This window comes from Struthio camelus, chromosome W (assembly GCF_040807025.1).
Source record: "Struthio camelus isolate bStrCam1 chromosome W, bStrCam1.hap1, whole genome shotgun sequence".
NCBI classification, from domain to species: domain Eukaryota; kingdom Metazoa; phylum Chordata; class Aves; order Struthioniformes; family Struthionidae; genus Struthio; species Struthio camelus.
The window spans coordinates 58,462,012-58,485,222 of NC_090981.1; the positions used below are offsets into that span (position 1 = coordinate 58,462,012).

The 23,211-nt window shown below is 66.6% G+C and overlaps 1 protein-coding gene across 1 annotated transcript; it reads right to left on the reverse strand.

Moving 5' to 3' along the window:
- Positions 1–4,531: 4,531 nt before the first annotated feature.
- Positions 4,532–18,104, reverse strand: LOC104150889 (PHD finger protein 24). The gene is made up of 8 exons (XM_068925975.1): positions 17,736–18,104; positions 11,745–12,117; positions 10,710–10,895; positions 9,508–9,586; positions 8,715–8,917; positions 8,252–8,418; positions 7,819–7,920; positions 4,532–7,539 (listed from the first exon to the last, which is right to left on the reverse strand). Exons 2-8 carry the CDS (start codon positions 12,111–12,113, stop codon positions 7,443–7,445), a joined length of 1,203 nt encoding a protein of 400 aa, XP_068782076.1. The 5' UTR covers positions 12,114–12,117; positions 17,736–18,104; the 3' UTR covers positions 4,532–7,442.
- Positions 18,105–23,211: the final 5,107 nt, after the last annotated feature.

The window sequence follows — 23,211 nt, forward strand, 5'->3', positions numbered from 1 at the left end:
CCATGGGAAAGGCTGCTTCATACTGAAGGTTGGAGATCTGCTGTACAGAAGTCAAGCCAGCAACCTCCTACAGACAGAGGACAACCATCCAGTGCGGAGGGGGCAGGCGGAGAGCCGCTTGCTCCTAAGGGGGCACTTGGCAGACCCACCAGGGTCTGAGCAGGGTGCAGGGTGCAGGACACCACAGCACCACCCGGCTGACACCCGGTGAGCTGCCAGATGGAGCAGGGGGAGAGCAGGGCAGTGGCATTCATACCTTAAGGTCTCCCAAATCCCACCCAACTGGTGCCCTGTGCGATGCTGAGGCCCCCCCCCGGGTGCAGCTATCCCCCCCAACCCGTCCTGCCGCAGGACCGGGACCCGCAGCTCCCGCCTCTCCCCATTCAGGGAGGGATGCTGAAATCCACAGTCTGGCACCCAAACCACGGCAGCCTGGCCCAGACAGCTCCCCTGGGGACACTGTCCTCTCCCAAGGTGGGAAGAGGCTCCTGGGGACAGCCCCCACGCCGGGATGTGCCTGCCCGTGCCAGGGCTGCCGTGTCTGCCCCGCGCTCAGAGCCGCTGCAGGGAGACTGCGATGGGAACAGGGAGGGAGGCACGGCCGGCAGGCAGGGTGACACCAGCCCGTCTGCTCCATCGGGACCCCCTCGTAGCATGCTTTTGGCCCCAGCTGGCAATGCCCCCCATCCCTGGTGCTGCAGCCGGGATGGTGTGCAGGTGTGCAGGTCCGGAAGTGGCACCGGGCGCTCCCGGGCGCAGTGCAGGGGCGACACCCTGTGGCCACCTCTCTGCTGGAGGCTTTGTCTCAGCCCCTCGCCTGCCACCGCGGCCCCCGTGCCCTCCAACCCACCCGGGGGTCTCCCCAGAAGGCCCCGGCCCTTGTCGGGACCGCAGCCTAGCTCGTGCCTTGCCCTGTCTGTCGTGACAAGGTCGTTCATGGAAATATCAGCCGAGGTCCCAGAGCCATCTGTGGCTCCCTGATGCTCCCCTTTCTGCGCACGCTCTTCCTGCCTCCCCGCGAGCTGCCTCCCTGCCCGCCGCCGCAGGGGAGAGCAGCCCGGAGCCACCCAAGGAAGGTCCTGCCACGCGGTAGGGGAGGGGGTGCACCGTTGGGGCCATCGGGTGGCAATGCCTCTGGGAGCTGTCACCCTCACTGGCACACTGCCCAGCGGTCCCCCCGACCGGCCCCGTGGCAGGGCTGGGATGATATCCTGACATCTCATGCCATGTCCCCAAGTGATGGCCTGGTGCCACAGCTCGCGATGACACTGTCCCAGCCTGCTGGGTCACCCTGTGGACAAGGAGTCCCGAGGGGGTGCTGGCTCTGGGGTGGCACATGTGGTCACCTTGCACCGGCTGCTCCAGACCTGGTGGCACTCGAGCAGCTCTGGGGCACGTGGAGCCAGCAGATGCCCTGGCTTGGATGAGGGTCCTGTCCTGCACCCTGGGGTGCTGGGCCGAGCACCCACCTTCCCCGCAAGCTGAGGTTTTTGGGGTGGCGTGGCAGCCTGGTGTAATGGCTGTGCACTCCAGCAGAGGGTGCAGCCTCCCCGCAGAGCAGAGCCCCGCTCTCCCCCGGACCACCGCCCGCTGGGGTCCCCCTGCTAGACTAATGCTACCCGGGTGAGTGCGGACACCCTGAGCCAGGCAGGCAGGACAGCGCAAGGTGCCCCAGGCACCAGCCAGGCGGCAGGACGGCTTGGGCAAAGCTGCCTGGAGCAGCCGGGGGGGGGGGGTGAAGGACCCGGGAGCTGCACCACTACCATCCCTAAAGCAGGAATTTGCCACTCCTGGGACATCCTAACAGTGGGATGCAGCTAAGTGGGAGAGATGGGAGCACGGTCAGTAAAGGGGGTCCTGCTGCAGGCTCAAATCCCACAGAAGCATCCGATGCTTTGGTGTGGGACCTCCAGGGCTGTGCTGGGGAGGTTCACGCCAGCCTTTGGGGGAGGTTTGCACTGGCATTTAACAGGAGGCTTGCACCTCATTCGGGGCAGGTTTGCAGGCTGCTGCAGGGGCACACTCCCCGTTGCGTTGTGGCGCAGCCAGCGTCTCCAGTCACAGGGTGGTGGCGGGTGACAGCTAAGCGATGCTGCAGCAGCCCCCTGCCCGTTCCCCTGCTGCTTCCTGCCCTGCTCTGCCCATGGCGGAGACACGGCATGAGCTCTGCCCCCCGGCAGGCGCTCGCTGGGGACGTGCAGCTGTGGCCGAGCACGCGACCGGGCAGCCAATGTGGCGGTGGTGACAGGGCAGCCCTGCGGGCCATGAGCCAGCCCGGCCACCTGCAGCACTCATTAGTCAGCTCTCCAGGGACACCAGCCGGCTGCATCCCCTGGCAGGGATGCTGCAGGGCGAGGTGAACGAGGCTGGAGCCAGGAGAGCTGCCTGTGCCTCGTCCCCAGGGACGGACGGCAGGGCGAAGGGCTGGAGCCACATCTCCATGTGGCTGCTGGACCCACCACCGCTTGTCCTGCGCCCCACTGAGGGAGCCCCTGCCCCATCCGTGTAGGGCACAGCACAGCTGCAATGGCACAGTGCCTGCCGGGTTGGGTGAAGGCTCTTGCAGGGTGGACCTGCATGTCCTGGGTGCCTGCTTCAGGGTTTTCCCAGGGCGGAAAGAGGAAGGCTGTGAGCTCCTCCGGTGCTCAGCCCTGCAGGGAGCCAGGGCAGAGCCTGGCCAGCCGAGCGAGGTGGGGATGGATGCCCAGCAGGCGCAGCAGTGTGGACACGCCAGGTCTGAGACCTGCCAAGCTCATTCCACATCCGCCAGCACAGAAGTGCTGAGTACCTGCTTGTTCTCTGCTGAACATGGATGGTCCTTGGCCAGGGGAGCTGGGGGAACTGGTTTTAGTGGAGCATGTCCCAGGTACCTGTAGATCCTGCAGGGTGCTCAGAGCATGGATTTGGGGTGCTGGCAGCGGGTGCTTCCCACCACAGGGCCCCCAATACCAGCCTGTGCTCTGCCCCATCCAGCCCAGCTCTCGTCAGCTGGAGCAAGAGCAGCAGTGAAGACCATCTCCCCAGGCGAGCGCCTCCCCGGCGCAGCCCACGCGCTGGCAGAGCGCACGGCATCTCCCACCTGCCCTTACTTTAGGCTCGTAAACTACCAGCCAGCTCCTCGTCCCGCAGGTCACTGTCCTTTTCCTCAAGGCGCATGGGTTCCTCCTCCAGGAGCTTTAACAGCTAACGCGTCTTTCCAGGGCCTGAAATTCCCGCTGCTCCCCAGGCTCAATTTTCTGCATGGGACCAGCTGGAAACTGCTGCTGTGGTCTGGCCCCAATAGCAGCCCCTCTGACTTGGGAAGAGCGGCTGTGGGAATCTGCTGTAATATCCAATATATAAACACACCCCTTGTACAGCCCTCGTACACCCCTCGTATGCCCGCCATCAGCTAGCCTCCTGGGCTGAAGAAACCCTGCGGACGATGGGAGCTGCCTCCCCTGGACATTGCCTTTCGCTGCTCGGTGTGAGGGTGCGAGGAACCTGCTGATGGGACTGTTTTACACAGGACCACCCGCTTCACGCAGGGGAAACTGCATCTGGTTGCTTCGATCTCCTGCACTGGGTCGTCTTCTCTTTGCAGAGCAAACAAGGGACTCCTTGATGGGTCTAGAGCTAAGCAGGGCGGCCCCAGAGAGAAACCCTGCTCACAAAACCAGGGCTTCACCCTTAGGCAGAGCTGTGTCACATGAGCTGCAGTGTGCCAAGAGCATGGAAAGGCCAGCTTTTAGCAAAAAGTCCCTCTGGCATGAACCTTACACACCTGAGACACACTCCCGAGCGTGTCTCTCCCGGGAGCCCAGGGCAGGAGCAGCAGGCACAGAACTGGGACTCGAGCGAGGACCACGAGCATCTTCATGTGCTGGGAGACCCTACGGGCGCCACGGCAGCCTGGCACAGCCACGGCCAGTCAGCAGGGCAGCCTCCTTGCACCATCTGCCCTCCCTCACCCTGCAACAGCCCTCCTCATTCCCCCCAGGACCCTGGGTTTGCTGGCAGCCTGGTTCTCCAGCATCACTAGCAGCAGCCGCAGCTTTTCCTGGATGCTCGGTGGATATCGCTAGCCCTGGAGGAGCCATGGGGACCCGTCCCTGAGATGCCTCTTCCCGAGGACCCTTTGTGCCCCCAGCCTTTGGGGTCTCCCAGCTCTGCTGCGAAAGAACTCAGGGTGCGACCCTGATCTTGCAGGGTGCGGAGCCGAGCCGGTGAGAGCCTGCAGGGTCCTGGCTGCGCCTCCTGCAGAGCCAAGGGAGAGGTTTCCTCCGCAAGCTGGGGATGCTCCATTCGCATTCAATAAACCTGCCAGACTGCTGCCCGTGAGCCTGGGGACTGCAGCGGAGGCCAGGGCTCGGGGGACACAAGGCCGAGGCCAAGGCCACCTGACGGGCCAGGGACCGGAGCCCCCGCACAGCAGACATCGGCGGGGTGGTAGCAGGAGCGCCCGCAACGCCCTGGGAAGTAGCCCTGCGCGGCTCCGGAGCGGCCGGCCAGGCTGGCAGCGGTGCCGCCCTGGAAGAAAAGCAGCCAGAGGGGAGTTGGACACTGCTGTTTAATGGACGCTTCTCGGTACAGAGCTGACGTTAGGACGCACGCAGCCCCGGCCACCTCTTGGCTCCAGCCCACCCGAGCCCCGTCTCAGACCTGCCACCTGAGATGTCCCCACGGCCCGGCACCGTGCGAGGCCCCAAGCTCGGTGCGAAACGTGGCCAGGGCAGCGGGGACGGGTGCCCCGGGGCGTTTGGCACAGGAGCGTCTCCTGATGCGGCCTGAATTTCGGCGATCGGCTCCCAGCTCGAAATGGAGGGAGGCCCCGACCCGGGGCGGGGGGCCTGTGCCGAGCAGGGACGGTGCACCCCCGGCTCAGGGCTCAGGAGTTGGAGGAGAGGCTGCGGAGATGGCAAGTCCCTGGTGGCTGGGAGCAGCCTGCGGGTGCGCACCCCGTCTCTGCGAGCACCGGGCTCCCCCAGCTAAGCCCCCCGTCCAGGGCAGAGACGGGCCGGGAGCGCCGCAGGGCTGCAGCTCGGAGGGGACGGGGATAGCCGCTTGCGGCCGTGCCCCCCGGGCGGCTACACCGCTGGTGTGCACGGAGCAAGGTACCCAGGGGTGCCAGTCCTCTGGGCGCCGGCTGAGCACGTCTCCTGCCGTCCCTGCGCCGGAGGGACGAGGGGCCCTCGAGGGCTCGGGGCTGAGCCTCTCCCTCCCGCCGCTGAATGCTAACGCCTCCGGAGAGGCGAGGATCAGCGCGAGCGGGGCCGCTGCCCGCGCGCCCTGCGGCGCGCCAGGCAGGGAGCGACGGGGCTGGCGCGTGGCGGCAATGCAGGGCGAGGGGAGAGCTGCCCGCAGTCAGGCCCGCGGACGGGGGTGACGCAGCAGCCTGGGGAGCGCCCGGCTCTGCCCACCGCGCCGCCCCCGGCTCTGCTCCCTCCCCAGCTCCCCCGAACAAGCCCCACGTCTCCCCAGGCGCAGACCCGCTTTGTGCCGGGGCGCGAAGCCTCCCGGGAACCAGCTGCCCCTTGGAGCAGCCAGGCGGTGGGATGGTCTGTGGGCCACGCTTGCCTCCTGGCCCCCAAAACTGTAGGGCAGCTCTGGGGAAGCACAGAGCACCCCGCGCCCCGTAACCCCCTGCTTGGCCCTGATCCCTTGCACGCTGCTGCTTCTGGCTGGTTGAGGCAGCGGGATGGCGGAAATTCCCAGACCGGGCGGTGTGGGGGCTCCTGCGGGCGGCCAGCCCCGGCGCCCGTGGGGCTGCTCGCCTGGCACGTGGGGGGACGGAGCCACGGTCAGCGCTGCTGTCGGGATGGCGGGGTTGGGGGGATCCCGGGGCGTCCCCCACCCTGGCCCCAGCAGGGTCTGGGGGGGATCCCGGGGCGTCCCCCACCCCGGACACCGGGGCCGGTCCCAGATGGGGATTGGGAGATCCCCGGGCGTCTCCCACCCCGCACACCGGGGCCGGTCCCAGATGGGGATTGGGGGATCCCCGGGCGTCCCCCACCCCGGACACCGGGGCCGGTCCCAGATGGGGATTGGGGGATCCTGGGGCGCCCCCCACCCCGGACACCGGGGTTGGTCCCAGATGGGGATTGGGGGATCCCCGGGGCGTCCCCCACCCTGGCCCCAGCAAGGTCTGGGGGGGATCCCGGGGCGTCCCCCACCCTGGTCCCAGCAGGGTCTGGGGGGGGATCCAGGGGCATCTCCCACCCCGGACACCGGGGCCGGTCCCAGATGGGGATTGGGGGATCCCCGGGCGTCCCCCACCCCGCACACCGGGGCCGGTCCCAGATGGGGATTGGGGGATCCCGGGGCGTCCCCCACCCCGGACACCGGGGCCGGTCCCAGATGGGGATTGGGGGATCCCGGGGCATCCCCCACCCCGCACACCGGGGCCGGTCCCAGATGGGGTTTGGGGGATCCCCGGGCGTCCACCACCCCGGACACCGGGGCCGGTCCCAGATGGGGATTGGGGGATCCTGGGGCGCCCCCCACCCCGGACACCGGGGTTGGTCCCAGATGGGGATTGGGGGATCCCCGGGGCGTCCCCCACCCTGGCCCCAGCAAGGTCTGGGGGGGATCCCGGGGCGTCCCCCACCCTGGTCCCAGCAGGGTCTGGGGGGGGATCCAGGGGCATCTCCCACCCCGGACACCGGGGCCGGTCCCAGATGGGGATTGGGGGATCCCCGGGCGTCCCCCACCCCGCACACCGGGGCCGGTCCCAGATGGGGATTGGGGGATCCCGGGGCGTCCCCCACCCCGGACACCGGGGCCGGTCCCAGATGGGGATTGGGGGATCCCGGGGCGTCCCCCACCCCGCACACCGGGGCCGGTCCCAGATGGGGATTGGGGGATCCCGGGGCATCCCCCACCCCGCACACCGGGGCCGGTCCCAGATGGGGTTTGGGGGATCCCCGGGCGTCCCCCACCCCGGACACCGGAGCCATCCCCGCGGGGGGTCGGGGCAGCCCCTGTGCCCAGTCCCCGGGGCAGTGGGGTCACTCCCTGCCCCCCATTGGTGGGGCCTGGAGAAACCAGCTCTGCTTTCTCCTGACCAATCAGAGACTGGGATACTTAGGGACTACCCCCACTCAGGCCTCCCTCAGCCAATCAGAGCCCAGCACCCATTGGGCCACCATCCTGCACTGACCTCTCTCAGCCAATCAGGAGCAGGGCTGGGAGAAGACGATGTCAGGGCTGCTTCCCCGCCAGCCAATGGGCAGCCGGCGTCCTACCAGCAGGTGTCGGGGCGCGGCGCGGGGTTGGCGGGCGGGGTGGGGGGGGGGGCCGTCTGCACCTCAGCCAATGGGGGTGCAGGATGGGTTGCCGTGGCAACGGGAGGGCCAGGGCAGGGTGGGGTGGGGAGCCCCCCCCCAACCCCGCCAGCCAAGATGGCGCCGTGGCGGCGCCGGCGGGCGGGTGGGTCATGCATGGCCGCCCTCACCGGGGCGGCGCTACGCCGGCGGCTTCAGGTGGACGGCGGCGCTGTTGGGGCGGGCGGCCAGGATGTAGGCGACGTTCTCCCGCAGGAAGGTGGGCCAGTCGACGGGCCTGCGGGGCCGGCCGTGGCGTCAGCAACCGCCGCCCCGGCCCCGCGCCCCCCTCCGCTGCCCGCCGTCCGGGCTCGCCCCGCGATTGCTTCTCTGCCCGCGCCCAAGCGCCGCCTCTCGCTAAGCCTCCGCATCCTCCCCGCCAGCCCGGGCGTCAACGCGCAGGGCAGAGGCAGAGCCCGCCGGCCTGCGCGGCCTGCCTCCGCCCCAGCGCCTGGCGCGGCCTCGGCGGCCCTGCCGGCGCCCCACAGCGCCCGGGACGCCCCGGAGCCAGCCTCACCTGGCCTCCTCCTGCTCCGTGGCCAGCAGGGTCTTCTCCTGGCTCTTGCTGCTGCCGCTGCTGGCGGGGCTGCTCTCGGACATGGGTCCTACGTGGCTGATGCTGCAGGGAAGAGCCGGGGCAGCGCTCTTTGTGGGCAGAAGGGATCCCGCTGCGGCAATGTGCCCACCCCGAACGGCCCAGGGGAGGAGGGTGCGCAGTGCAGGGGAAGAGCGTCAGGCCACGGAAGAGGAGACACCGCGGGGAGAGTTAAAGAGGCAGAAGGGACGCTTGTTCCCGTGCTGAGCCCTCGTGAGGCTGCTGAAGCTCTGCTGGACCCTTTCCAGCAAGGAGGACCCACAAAAGCAGGCTGTGGAGGTGCGCTTCTGAGCTGCACTGGGCAGAGATGCCCCTGTGGGCCTGTGTCTGCTTACCTGATGCTGTGTCTCCTTACCTGACGTTGCAGGATGGCGTTTCCTTTTGGTGCTTCCGGAACCAGGAGTGCTGGGCCTTGTGACACTCGCCCTCCCCGATGAAGCCGTCACTGTCCTGGTCAAGGGCCAGGAAGGCCACGCGCGCCCTCTCCCGCTCCTTGGCTGTCAGCAGCCGCAGCAGGGAGTTCTGCGGGGTGGAGAGGGGAATGGGGAGCGCTTGCGCCAAGGCAGAGGGCCTGGGCATGGGGAACCTCCCGCTGACCACAGGATAGCTCCAGTCCCACCGATACCCAAGCTGTTCACCTTCCCACACTCCAGATGGAGAAAGCCACCACCAACCTGGTGGCTGGGGGACCTGTCTGATGGGTCATGAGCCTGTTGTGGGGTCGAGGTTGACTTGCAATTGATACCTGCTGGCAACCAGCTCCTTTCTGGTCCCTTGGCAGGGAGCTGACCCCCAACCCCTGCGTGCTATCGTAGTACCTGCGGCCGGAGTTTCTGCAGCAGCTGGATGGACTCGTGGGAGAGGAAGTCTGGCCACTCGATGTGCCCCTTCTTGTCGGGGTCCAGGGCGGAAAACTGCAGGGCAGCCCGCTCCTCTTGGGCCTCTCCCATGGGCCGCTCAAACTGCTGCTTGTGCACCAGGTGCTTGTAGTGCAGGAAGTCGTCCAGAGTCAGGCAAGTCTCTGCAGGATCAAGCCAGGTGCCTTGTCAGTGTGCTGCGTGATGCCCTGGGAATGGGACCTGCCTCCCCAAACCACCCTGTCTTCCGGAGAGCCTGCTGTGGATCTTGGCAGGCGGAGAGGTGAGCAGCACCTGCACCTCAGGAGACCCCAGTGATGGGGCTCTGAGCGCTGCCGAGGGAAAGGATGGGGAGAGCGGCTCTTGGGCGGTCTGAAGCTGCCCAGTGCCTGGCCTGAGGCTAGGGACATGCAGCAGGGTGGTTCTCAGAGGCATGGCAACTCGGGACATCCCTTCCACCAGCCTCAAAGTTATGGGGAGAGCTTCTCTCCTCTTGTCTTTCTCCAGGTCCCTGGGAGCACCACGCACACTCCCTCTCCCTCCATCTCCCTCCCCCTACTTCCCTCCTTTCCTGCTTCCTCTAGCGCTAACAGGGGACCCCACAGGCTGCCATCTTTAGCAGAGCTTTTACCTTCTGCCAGTCAGGGGAGCAGCAACACCTCCACCCTGGAGCAGCAGGGCTCAGCCCGGGGGCCGGGACTGCATAAGGGGAGAGCGAGGGCTCAGCCCGTCCCGCCACGGGGAGGGTCCGCACCTGGAATGATCTTGCACTGCCGCAAGGTCTCCATCAGGCTGTACATCTCTTCCTCTGTCAGCAGGAGATTGAGGTTGTCCTGGGGCAGGGAGGAATGCATGGGAAGGCATTAGCACCCAGCCTTCCTGCAGCATCAGGATGTGGGGGCACTCCCCTTGCCTCATCCCTACAAGAGTGGCGTTCCCCTGAGCCCCTCTGGCTCTCCCCTATGCCCAGGTTACCCCGTGGGCTTATTACTAGCGTGCAAGGGTAGCCATCCTCTTTGCATGCATGTGGATGGATGTGGGCTTTGTGTGGGTGCATGGCTGCATTCACACGTGTTCGAACATATGTGGATGTGGGCATGCACAAGGCACACACACTGTGCCAGGCTGTGTGTTTCAAAGCATGGTGTCCCGGGGCAGATAGCCGCAGCTGAATTGCAGGGTGGGTTTCTGGGCATCTGAGCCTGGGAAGGGAGAGCTGCCTGCAGGGATGGGTGCTCGAGTGTAGCACCGTGAGGTGGCAGCATGGGTTCGCATCACCCAGAGGTGCTGCAGTGTAGTTGCTTCACACCATCTGCCTCTGGATATGGTTCCAGCTCTGCCACAACTTCTTGTGTGCCCAGTGGCATGTCCCATTGTGTCACCATGCCCTAGTGGTATGTTGGTCCAGCTGGAGGAGGAGAGGCCCAGGAGAGGGGGTGAGGGGGCTCTGCACCCCAAGCAGGGGAGATGTGGAGACAATCCCCAGGGGGGAGCCTGCAATGGAGGGGCATTTCCTAGCGGTCTCTCTGAGTTCCTGGACAACCTGGAGGCAGATGGAGGTGCTCCCTGGGGAGAGATTTGGTCTGAAAGCTGCTGGCTGGACCTACTTCAAACTCTCCATTGCTTTCCCTGAAGGAAAGGTTTCCCTGCCTCCCAAGGGCCTCTTGCCAAGTTGCTGGGAGGCTGGTTGCAGGTGAGGGTGCCAAGGTGGGGAGGTGGCAAAGGGTCCGTGTCCTCTGTCCTGTGGCAGCTCCCCATCAGGCCAAGACAGGCTGCAGGAGGAGCCAGGGAGCAGCAGGTGCCCATCACCATGGACCAAGCCTTGATATGGGACCCTGCTTGTGTCTACTTTGGGCGTAGCTCCCCAGGGAGCACCCACTGCTTCCAGTGCAGCCTCCGTGCCCTGCCCTGCACCCACAGAGCAGAAGCCCTGCACCCTCTACCCCAGGCACTCACGCAGTAATAGCAGCTCCAGCCTGTCTCGGTGTGCGCAGTCTCCGTCACCTCCACGGCGCTGTCGTTCTGCAGGTAGCCCATGCGGCGCAAGCAGCCGTCGTGGTACACCCGGCTGCAGATGCGGCAGGGGAAGAGGCTCTCAGCTGTCCACACCTCACAGATCTCACACATCTCATCGTTGAGTACCTGGGGAGTGGTGGGCAGCTCCGTCTCAGTACCATGGGGATGCTCAGAAAAGCAGGGTGGGCAGAGGGGCTGGCTTCTCAATGTGGGGGGCTCAGGGCACTGTGGAGCAGTGCCTCTCAGGCGGAGATGGGTGTAAGGGTCAGTAAGGTGACTTGCTGGCTGGGTTGGTCTGGAGGAGGGTGGATGGGTTGGCAGGAATGGATGGACGGATGGGTGGGTAAGGCTGGCTGGGCTGTGGGACTGTAGGTTGGATAGTGTTCAGGGTTGTAGGTGTGGATGGATGGTGTGTGGGGTTGTAGGTTGGCTGGTGTGTTGGCCTGTTGTGGGTGGATGAATGGATGGATGAGTAGGGCTGTACGTGTGGAGAGATGGGTAGGGCTGTAGATGTGGAGGATTGTAGGCTGGCTGGGCTGTGCGGACGAGCCTATAGATCAGATGCTTCTTCCCTCTTCCCCGAAGCTGGAGCTGTCTGTGCCCAGCATTAACCCCTCCTCTCTCCTCCCCTCCTAGGCACCCTGGGGTGGCCAGGGCTAAACCCCAGTTGCACCTTCCTCTCTGAATGGCACCTCCTGCCTTCCCAGCTGCCAGGTCCTGCCCCAGGAGAAGGAACGCTCCTGCGTCATGGACCCTGCTCTGCTGAGCCATCTCCGGGCCAGGAGAGCCTGGCCATGCTGCACTGCTCAGAGGAGCTTCTCTGTGCCCAGGCAGGCTGTCACTGCCTGGTGGGTGCTAGGGACACTTGCAGATCCCCTGGGCTGCCATGTCTGCTCTCCCCTGCACACGTCCACCCTGGCCTTGTCCCTCTTGCCCGTTGCTGTGCTCCGGCTGGAGCTGGCACTGGGTGCTTGCCTGCTCCCGTTGCTCCAGGCTGATGTCCGGCGGCTCGTCATCGTGCAGCTCCCGCGTAGGCCGGATGAAGGCGGGTGGCGTGAACCTGTTGGCCCGGTCGAACTCCTCCGGCTCCACTCCCCGGCCGTCCCGCAGCCGTTCCCATGCTGCCTTGCTGGTGCTGCTCTCCTCTGGCTGGGAGGGCCCTGCAGGTGCCTCGTCCTCTCCCTCTTGCACTGTCTGTTCCAGTGTCCCCCGGCGCGTACCCTCGGCCTCTGCTCGTCGCCGTGTCGACGGCTGATCTCGCAGCCCGTCTTTAAAGGCTGACACCGCCAAGCTGACTTTCTGCACCTTCTCCACCGTCTGCCGCCTTGACATCAACACCCCCATGGCTCTGCGAGGAGGAGGGAAGAGTCAACTGCTAATGCCTTGGGGTGCAGGGCAGGTCCCCGCTCCTGCAGCAGCGAGCTGTGTCCCCTGGCTGGGAGCAGCTCAGGGCAGGGAGAAACAGGGGGTCCTTGGCAGGCCGGTGCGCTGGGATCACCCATGGGGACACAAGGAATTGGGCTGGCTGCAGGTGGATAGTGCCAAACTGCCCGGAGAGATCTGGCCATGGAGGGTCTGAGTGTTTTGGTGCGGGGGGATAGCAAGCAGGGAGCAGGTCTGGAGCACCCTGCCTACCAGATCCTTGCTCTGGAGACTCCAGCATAACAAGAAATGCTTCCAGGTCCTTCCTGCACTAGACTGGTAAATCCCAAAGGGCTGGGGTCCTGGGCCCTGCTGTAACCCTGCCCCTCTGCTTGCATCCCCTTTCTCCCTTGGAGAAACACCTCTGTGGCCAGCCAGGGGTGAGGGGGCCATCCTCACAGCAGCTCTGCCCAGGGCCACAGTGTACATGGGCTGGCGCTGGTGGTCTCTTACCCTCCCCAAATCTCTCCTCACTCCCTAGTCTCTCTCTGTCCTCCTCACAAGCTCGTGTGTGTGTGTGTGTGTGTGTGTGTGTGTCTGTGTCACTGCTCTGCCTGCTAGGCATCCTGCATCCCTCGCTGAAACGTGGGTCGGGGCTGGCTCGCAGCAAGCAGCCAGGTGGGGAGGCTGCGCCAGCCGGGGGGGGAGCTGTGAAGATGCTGGGGTGGAAGGGGAGCGGTGCCTGGGCCCGGGGGCGTCTTGGGGGAAGAGAAGGGGCCTTTGGGTGCAGGGCCGAGATGTATTTGAGGTAAAATGGAGAGCGATGGCAGCAGCAATAGCAGGCTGGGCTGTGTCTCAGTGTGGGTAGGCGTGATCTTGGGTTAGAGAAGGGCTGAAGCTGGAGAGAAGAAGGGTTTGCTTTCTAGTGATGGGGGGCACAGCGCTGCCCCGTGCCCATCTGAGGTTGCTTTGTGGAAGATGCTGCAGCCAAGAGGGGCTCCCAGCCCGTGGCCAGGGCCAAGCAGGTGGCATTCGGTGGCTGTGAGAGAGGGGACATCAGAGCAGCGATCTCCTGGCCCCTCCAGCCTGGCCAACGTGCCAAAGTATGGGAAGTCCCCAGGTAGCAGGATAATTAGCAGCACACGCGCACGCGCCGGGGTTTCGTGGCCGCAGGACTACGCAGCGCTGCAGGCACTGCTGTGGCAGGGAGCCTCGGCGCGGTAATTACAGCTACCCCACATCCGCGACGCCGAGCAGAGCGTGCTTGCTGGCAGGCGGCAGCCCGCAGGCCTGCAGTCATCCCTAAAGCAGCCGATCTGGGAGTTTTAATGGCCAGCGATGGCTGTTGAGAGTTTGCCAAGCCCTCCCGGATGGGCAAACACAGCCCCGTGCAGCGCCCACGCATGCAAATGTCCAAGCCACATGGAAAGACACGCAGACACCCCGGCTTCCCCACGCGCCGAAACGGCCACGTAACGCGCAGCGGCCCCGACACCTCCTTGCAGGTGCAGAGCCGTGTGCTCGTGCTCTCTCGCCTGGTTGCCTCCCGCGTCAGCACCGTGCTGTCCGTCCCCCAGGCGCGCATGCTGGCTCGATTGGCGTGCATGCGCGCAGACACGCGCGCGCACGTGCCAACCCAAACACCGCTGCGAGCACACGCATGTGACTTCCCAGCCCCCCCGCCGCCGCTGCCGCCCAGGGGGGCCATCTGCACACACGTCCGCACACGTGGAGCCCGGCGCGCAACACGTGTGCCCCATCCTGTGCGCAGCGCGGTGCACACATGTCCGTGTGCACCCAGAGAGCTGCACCCGCGGGTCTCGGCGGCCTGCAGGCACGGCACGGGGGGACGTTCCTGCCTGCGCAGGTGTGGGCACCCACTGACCTGGGCACCCACTGACCTCCAGAGCTGCCTGGGGTTTTGCAAAGGTGGCAGCGGGGAAGAGCCGGGAGGCACACGCACGAGCCACAGCGCCAGCATCTCTGCTGCTGTGCTGGCAGCAGGGCAAGACGCCCTGGGTGTCTCTGCCTCCTTGTAGCGCCTACCACCCCCCTGCCCGGGCTGCTCAGGACACCAGCGGGCTGCGGGCAGGATCGGCTCTCGCTCGGGGCAGCGTTGCAGCTCTGCCTGCAAGCCACCGAGGCGGGAGTGCGGTAGGGAGAACCCCCCCGGCGCGGCCTTGGCAGATCCCTGCATCACTGAGGGCCCCCAGGCATGCCGAGCGTGGCCACACGCATGCCCCACGGTCCCGCCGGTGCAGAGCAGCCCGTGTTTGCGGCGCGGACGTGCCGCTGCCCGGTGCCACTGCTGGAGGAGCCCAGCCCGTCTCCGTGCCTCCAGTCCCTGGTGACTGTCCCCTCCCAAGGCTGCCCTCAGTACGTCCTGCTACAGCCAGTGCCGCCAGCCGCTATGTGCCCTGCATCGAGTCTAGACGTCTTCACACTCCTGTCACAGCTTGTGCCTGTTCTCAGCTCTGCTGGCCTCGCTGGCCCTGCTAGCGCTGTGCAGCTGGACTCTGGTCCCCGCTCCTCTGCCTGCCCCTCCTCAGCCCTCTTTGCCCCTCCTTATTGCCCTGGCATGGAAGCCCCCCACATCTAGGGGCTGCAAGGCCTCACCTGGATCTCCCTCTCCTTTCCCCAGCCAGACCCTGCTGCTTCCCCGTAGGCCCAGGGCTCCCCAGATGCCCCTGAACCTGCTCTGCTCTCTCCAGGCCGTGCCAGCCTCCCCTTCCACCATGTCCTGACTGGCATGTTTGCCATGCACGGGGGGGAGACATCACCCCCACGCAGAGCCTGGCGCTGGCTCAGGACTCCTGGCTCCTGCCACTGGCTCTGGGGTCCCAGGGAGCAGTGGCGGTGCCGAGCCAGAGGCACGGTAGCGGCCCGGATACCTGCTGTCCGTGCATTGGCCGCATCCTGCCAGCTGCAGTGGCCAAGCGGCTCCTGCGTCCCCAAGCGGGACAAAAGAAGGTGTCACCGTTGCTATTTGCGGCCACCCTGCCTGGCGCCTGGCTCTGGCGTGGTGGCAGTCCGGGATCCGGTGCCACCACCCAGCTCACCGTGGCATGAGGTGCCATGGCCTCGACCTTGTTTCTTGCTGCAAATGCGAGGCCTATTTTTAGGTCGCCCATGCCAAGGAGCTAAATCTGGCCATGGGCTGGAGCTGTCTCCAAACCCCTGCTGAGCCCTGCCAGTGCAGGGGGCTGTCGCAGCGGGTCTGGGGCGTCTTCTCACCTCCCGCCCCCCCCACCCCGGCCTTCCCCAACCTTGCCTTCCCCTGGCCCGCTGCACTCCTGTCTCTGTCCCCCGGGGCAGCACCGCTTCTCCCTGGTCTTCTGATGGGGAAATGCTCCTCCTTACTTCAGCCCTGGAGCAAAACACCGACTTAAAAAGCACTTAGTCTGCTTCATCATCCTAGCGCTAATGGACCCATCTTTCCCAGCCCCAGGAGCTCTCTGCATGGGGAAACCGAGGCACAGAGACACCTCAGGAGGAAATGCCGGGACTGTGGGAGTGGTGGGGGGGTGCCCTGCCTCGGTGGGGGAAATAGGGGCACCGGCGGGGTGGGGCTGGTGCTGGCAAGGCAGGATGCTCAAACCCGGCGCCGTCCCCGGGCTCTGCAGCACCCGCTGCCCCGTCCTGCCCTGCAGCTCTCCCTGCCCCGCTGCAGCGGGGCTGAGCCGCGGTGCGCAGCGGTGCAAGCAAGCGACGCAGGAAACCAGGGCGCCAGCCCCGGTGCCCCTGCTCCTCTCCCCATCACACATGCCCTTACCCCGTGCGTGCGTACCCCATGCCCCCCCCCCAGCACCGCCGGGGCCCGACGACGCGCTGCCCTGGCTGCCAAGGAGGCGTCACACCTGCGTTCGCCAGGAGAAGAGGACGGAGGGGAACGCCGGCGTGGCTCGGCTCGGCTCGGCTCACCCGGGATTTTCCCCGATGCTCAGCTCCCGCGAGACTAGAAAATCAGCTGGAGCATCCAGATGCTGGGAGGACAGGGCAGGGGGGAAGCACGGGGCACACACGGCTCCCGTGGCTTGGTTTGGGCAGGGGGGGGCGTCACGGGGCATCGGGCGGGTGCGCGGGGTGCGGCTGTTGTGGCGGCTGCACATGCCGGCGGGGGTGTTGCAGCGGCTGTGGGCACGGCGCGGATGGGGCACGGCGGCTGCAGGAGTGGGATGGGTGTTGCAGCGGCTGCGTGTGGGGTGGGTGTGTAATGGTTCGGCTGTAGGTGTGGGGCTGTGCTTTGGCCATGAGTGCAGACAGGTGTTATGGCCCGGCTGGGTGTGCAGGGTGGGTTGTTGCAGCGGCTGTGGGTGCAGGGTAGGTTTTTGCTGTGGTTATGGGTGCACAGCGGGTTTTTGCAGTGGCTGTGGGTGTGGGACAGGCTGTTGCAGTGACTGTGGGTGCAGGGTAGGTTTTTGCAGTGGTTATGGGTACACAGTGGGTTTTTGCAGCGGTTGTGGGCGCAGGCCAGGCTGTTGCTGCGGCTGTGGTTGCAGGGCAGGTGGTTGTGGAGGCTCTGGGTGCGGGGTAGGCTTTTGCAGCAGTTATGGGTGCAGGATGGGCTGTTGCAGTGGTTAGGGGTGCAGGGTGGCTCTTTGCAGCAGTTATGGGTGCAGGGCGGGTTGCTGGAGCAGCTGTGGGTGCAATGTGGGTGGCTGTGGCTGTGGGTGCGGGACGGCCGTGTTACGGAGGCCGTGGGCTGTTGTGGTGCCGGGCAGCAACACAGATAGCTCGGGGTGCAGCATACACGCTGGGGCCCCCCTGCCTGCCCCACCGCGTGTCCTCGGCGCAGAGCCAGGGGAGCAAAACGAGGGCAAACGGGTCCTGGGCCTAGCGCAAGCAGCGGGCTGGGTGCTGGCGCCCTCCTTGCCCATCCTCGCGGGGCCGGAGCGGGACCCAGGCTGGCGGCGAGGAGGCGCCTGGCTCCCCTGGCCCATGCTGGCTCTGCCTCCCCACGGCAGCCCTGGCAGCGGGGGACAGCGGCGGCAGGACTGGGTGGCAGTGGGGCAGGAGGGGGGCCGGGCGCTGGGTGATGGAGGGGGCGCGGCGGGGGGCCTGCGGGGAGGGTTGTATCCAGAGGGGATGCCCAGGGATTGCGCGGCACCGCCGCGTCCCCATCTCGCGGGCAGCGCCGGGGCCAGGGCGCTGCCGCTGGGAGGTGACCCGGCTGCAGCGGGGCTCTGCGGCTGGCGGCACCCTCCCCGTCCGCCGGCCGGGGGTCTGCCACGTTCCCTCTCCCAGGACGCCGAGCCGAGGGCCGCTCACCCGCCCGGCTCAGGGTCTCCGTCCTGCCGCGCCGTGGCGGGTTGTATAGGTGTGTCGCGCGTGTCCGTCTCCCGGAGCGGGATGAAAATGCCATGACAGCAGCGTGCCTTCCCCTGCAGCACGCGCAGCTCCCGCCCTGCTCCCCGCTTCGTCTCCCTCCCCAGCACCCCGGGCAGGATCAGCAGCACCTTCCCAACCCCGTCCACCTCCCCCCTCCCGGGCACCGCAACCCAGGAGCCCGAGCCCCCCTCCACGGCGCCGGCACGGCCACCCACCCGTGGGTATCGCGAAGGGCGGCTGACCCCCCTACCCCACGCACCGGGCGAAGCCACTTACCAGGCTGAGGGTCCGGCTCGGGGAGTGCGGGTGCCCTAGAGAGCCGCCGGCGCGCTGCCCATCGCGGCCGCCGCTCCCGCCGCCTCCTCTTCACCCGCGCTCACCGCATCCCCGCTCGGGGTGACGGAGAGGCGAGGCCGCTAGCCGCGGAGCCGGAGCCGCGCTCTCGCCGCTGAAGGATGCAGGCGACGGCGAGATGCTGGGAGCAGATGCCTGTGCCTAGCTAGCGCGCGCGCACGCACACACACACACACAGGCGCGCACTCGCGCACACACACACGCGCGCACACACACGGGGGGAGCGGGGAGCTTGTGACTGGGGCTGAGCAGATGCAGCCTGCTTTGCTGTCCCTGTACCAATTGCTGCCTGAGCCGTGTTAAACAGCTCGCTGAGACGAAGCATTTTTTTTTTTTTTCAACCCAGTCTGACGTTGGCTGGGAGATACCAAGAACAGCTTTCCCTGCGTTTCCCGCAGCCCCCGGGGCCCCGCTGTCTCTCTCGGAGACAACCTCAAGGACTGCCGAGCCGGGGCTGCCCCCGTGCAGCAGCGAGGCAGGCAAGGTGCCCCCTGCCGCCCCGCGGGGTCTTCCCCGGACCCAGCGCCCGGCCGCAGGCTGCCTGCAGCCGCTTTAACCCGCCGCCCACCGGTCCTCGTGCAGCAGGATGCTCCTGGCGAAATGCAGCCCAGGGCGCCCGGTGCGATGCAGCGCCAGGGCTTTCGGCTGTCCCGGCGCCGCGGGGGACAGGGCTCCCTTTGAAACCTAGCAGGGAATCGCAAGCGGATCGAGCCTGGGGTGGCCTTTACTGCTCTGCTGCCCAGGCCCACGGGCTGGGGACCCTGCGGAGATGTGAGGGGGGTGACGGGGCTGGAGGGAGGATGCTGGGCTGAAGAGGGCGGGGGAAGTCTTCTGCCTCATGCTGGAGGTGCAGCCCTAAAGCATCTCTTTGCAGGTGGGATGTCCTCACGATATACAGCCCTGGCTGCCGCACGCCAGGCAGGGATGGACACTCAGCCCCACTGGCACCCTCGCAGGATGGGGCACAGCTGGCCAAGGGGGCTGTGCATTGCCGTTTCAGAGCTGTCAGAGCTGGGGAGACTTAGGGTGCAACTGAGCCCTCCCAGGAGCAGCTTGCAGTCAGGCCTGGGGTTCATGCTGAAGGTTAGAGCAAGATGCCTGAGCGCCGAGCAGGAGACCTAGACCTGCAGGGGTTGAGCTTGGCCCCCGCCATGTCTTGGATTAGCTGCAGGCTGCCACTGTTACAGAGCCTTCCTACTCCCCCAGATCTCAGCCATGAGTGTGCTGAGACCGTCTGCAACTCACGCCACCCACCAGCAAGGGGCTGGGAGGCGTCGGACAGGGTGTTGCACGGGGACTCAGCTAGCCCACAGCCCTCTTCCCCTCTGGGCGGAGAGGTGCGAAGAAGCTAGGCTGTAGGCAGCACTTGTCTGCTTTCTTCTTGCCGCTGGCCATGCTGTCCTGCCTCGCTCCGCGCCCTGCAGGAGCCTTGCAGGGAGCCTCCGGTTCCCCAGCCCTGGCCCAGGGTACCTCACTTTGCTGAATCTTTCCCTGAGGATGCTCCCCTTTAGGGTGAGCGACGTGCTGCTTTATTCGGCCTGGTGACTGTGATGGAGAGGTGCCAGGATGCACGTGTGGGCAGGGGGCTGGAGAAAGGGGAGGTGAGCTGCAAACAGGGCCAGAGACAAGCATCTCCGCAGACAAGTCCTGGCCCCAGAGGACTGGGCAAAGGGGGAGGCGGTGGAGGAGGACCGTGCTGGGAGGCTGGGAAAGCTTTAAGTGCCTCTCCAGGGAGCATCCTGACCTGGCAGGCCTGCGGCTGAGTGCAGCCGTTCCTGGAAAAGCAACGGCGAGGAGGAGCGCCAGCCCTGCCTGGCCAGCCCCCGGGTGCGCGCAGCGCCACGGCCGTGCTGGCAGCGGGCCAGGCTGTGCTGGCTGGGGCAGGAGGCTGGAGGGGAGCCGCTGTGTCCTCCGGGCCCAGGATGTGGGTCCTAGGGGGATACGTTGGAGCTCAGCAAGCCCCAGGGGTGCTGGGGATGGTGCCCAGTGTGGGGCAGGAGAGAGGCCTTGGGGAGTGCGGCCGGTGCTGAGCTGTGGGGTTTGCCTGGCAGCTGCAGGCCAGCTCCTGGCTCTGCTCCCTGCCCTGCTTGGTGCCCGCCAGTGGCCTTTGAACCCATTTCCTAGCAGCCGAACTGGTGCACCAGACCCCTTCCCTGCCGCTCAGCCCAGCACCCTGGGGGCTATCGGTGCTGCAGCTGGACACCCGGTGCGGGGGGGGGGGGCGCAGATGCACAGCCCCACTCTCTCCAAGGCAGCCAGGACTGGAGCCCTCAGGGCTTTCGAAGTTTCAGGGGTCACATTGCCTTCTGCCCTGGTACTCGCACTGCCTGGCGGACCCCTGGCAATCCAGCTGCCCGGATGCAGCCCCGTTTGGGGCCTCCTGCTTGTTTGCATAGTGATCAGATGCGGGCTGGAAGGATGCAGCTGCCCTGGGCATCCAGGACGATGCATCCTGGATGATGCTGGGAACAGCTCTGCCTCCTTCATGGAGGTCCTGTGGGCTGGTCCTCCCCAAACTGCCCATCCCCAAGTGTGGGATGTGCAGGGCTGTCCCAGAGAGCCCTCTACCATGTATAGGGGAGCATGGAAAGAGGCTATCCCTGTTCCCATGCAGGCTAGATGCAGGGCAGTGGTGCGGAGGAGCTATGGAGCGGGTAGGAAGGCAATGTCACCCCCAGTGACCAGGGCACATGCGTGTGAGGTTCAGGATCCGTTTGTGATGCCGGGCGGATGCTCAGGAGGGCAGGACCATGGTGTGACGGTAGTGTGTGTGCCCAGGGCTCAGGCACTGTGTCAAGCGGAGCGGTCCCGGCTCCCGCCGTCCCGCTGGGCTGCGCAGAGCTGCCCTTTCCAGCCTGATAAGGGCACGTGCTGCAGAGGAGCGATGCAGCTGGCATGCAGAGCTCAGCCCCTGTTCTGCAAGGAGCCTCCAGTAGCCTCCATCTCCCGCAGAGGCGTCGATCATCTGTGATGCTCTTGCACCTATAGGGAGAAAGAAGACCAGCTGGGCGTGCTTTGGAGCGGGCTCGAAGGCAAAAGGCTGTGAAAGCGGAGCAGGCAGCGCCGGGCTGCCGGGGGAGGGCTGTAGGGGCGGAGGTGAGAGCTGAGCCGCGGCGGGAACACGCGTTTTTGTCAGCTCCCCCCCCTCCCCCCCTTCCCCGAATCTCGCACGACGCCCGCGTGTAGGTCACTGGCTGCTTGCAGCGACGCGGCGTGTGGGCTCACCATCTGCGGCTGGCGCTCGCCTTCTGGAGCGCGCAGCCCCGGAGACGCCTGGCAGCGCTGCCCCGCGCCCCGTGCCAGGGCTGCCTCCCCGCGCCGCCCTCGGCCTCCCCTCGGCCCCCCCGGCTCCCGCCCCGGCCCCCGGCCAAAGCCCGCACGCGGGCCCCCGCTCGGGCATGGGCTGCAGGGCAGCGCGGTTGCCCTCTGCTCGCCGGCGCCAAACGTCTGGAAGAAGCGGCTGCGCGACAGCGACGAGCGCCTGCACCAGCGCTCGTTCGTGCCAATCAGCGCGGGGTTAGGAGCAAACAGAACTTGTCAAAATACTGGATATCTTTTTCCGGGAGATTACCGGTTTGGCTGGCGGAGATAATAGCGTTGATGCGCTGCGCGCAGGGTGGGGAGAGGCATCGGCACACCTCGCGGCAGCTGCCGCAGGAGCCGAGAGCCGTGCCAAAATCAGCCGGCAGCGGGGTGCAAAGCGGCTGCCTCATGGGCTGCCGCGTACCACGGCTGGCAGGGACCGGGAGAGCGTCACCCGCCGGCGGTAACGAGCCGCGGTGGAGCGAGCCGGTGCCGGAGGGAGGCGGCGTGTGAGCCGTGCCCTTCCCTGCGGCCGCCCAGCCTGCGCCCCGGGGCGCGTGTGCTCCCCCTCCCCGGGAAAAGAGCCCTGGATCCCACCAGCCGCGGGCTCCATCCCGGTCCCCAGGTTATTGGGGGGGGGGGGCTTTGCTCCCCGTGCGGCCGCCCGGCAGCCCCGGCGGCACCTCCTGGCCCCTCCGCCGATGGCTCTCCGTCGCGGCTCCTGCCGTCGGAGCGGTGACGACCGCCAGCCCCGGCCCGGCGGCAGTGGCAGAGCCGCGGCCCCTCTGTCGGGGAGCGCGGCGAGTCTAGGAGATGCTGAGGATTTGGGGATTAAGGCACTGCCGCACAAGCCCTGCAGCCGTTTCCTCCGCGGGGCTCAGGCAACGCGCCCCGCGGGGACCAGGGAGGTGGAGGCACGAAACGTGCCTTGCCCAAGGTCACCTGCAAGTCCGTGACAGAGGCTGGGACAGCGCACGTTTCCCTCCAGGTCCTGGAGAGCCCCGTAAGCAGCCAGGAAAGAGCAGGCGGTAACGAAGCCGAAGTAGGTTAAGGAGGGGCAGCAGCTGGCTGCGTGCCTCGCTGCCGTGGCGCTGGCTCTGCTTGCTCTGAGTTTGTCCCTCCCGTCCTGGGGCCGGGATTCAGCGCTGTCGCAAGGCGCAATTCCCGAGCAGGCTTGTGTGCCCCGTCCCGGAGCGAGGGCTGGCGCTGCTGGCTCCCTCCCCGGCAGCTTTCCCAGCTCTGGAAAAATCCCCTGGCGCAAAGGCCCCGAGCAGGATCTGCCTAATGGAGCTGGCCTCAGCGCCGGAGCTCAGCAGGCCCTGGGAATTTGCAATCAAGGTCTGTCAGGATGCGACGGAGAGCAAAGCGCTCGGCAGCCGAACGCCTGGCTGGAGCCGGGCCAGGCACTGGGCTGTGCAGGGATGAAGGCCCTTCTTTGCCCACTTGCAGATCCGAGCTGAGGTCCCGGCTCAGCCCAACCCAACCTCCCCTCCTGGGGCAGGAGCTCTTTGTGCTGCCCCAGGAGCTTTTAGCTTCATCCAGCCAAGCTCCCCTCGGCAGACACAGGGCCCCGGCCTGGTGTGGAGCTGAGTGCCACTTCCTCTTCATCCTCGCCGCTGGGTCCCCACGTCCCCTGGGCTCAGCCGCAGCCTCCCCAGACCTGCTGCACTCACAGCCCTGGCTGGATAACGGGCTCCACCTGCTCCTCCGGCTGCTGAGCAAGGAGATCCGGCTTGCATATCTGGCTGTCTGCCCATCCATCCTCTTGCACATCCATCTCCAGTGGCTGAGGGCTGCTCTCTGCTACCTGCTCCCGTCCCACACAACCGTTGCAGACCCAGGCAGGGCTGGGACGTTCCCTTTTCCCGGTATAGGACTGGGCTGTGGAAACTCGGAGAAAGGGTGAGGTGCTCAGCCCTGTGCTGCCTTGCCCAGCCATTTAACCTTGTTGCTCCTGCACGAGCTGCCTTCACCCCCGTGAGAAGGGGTGGGGACCAGAGCCAGGACCTGGGGAAGGGGATGCTAAGAGAGGACGTGATTTGGTGCTGCAGACAGGTGCCAAAACACCCCAAAGGGAGCAAAGGAGAAGGTGCAG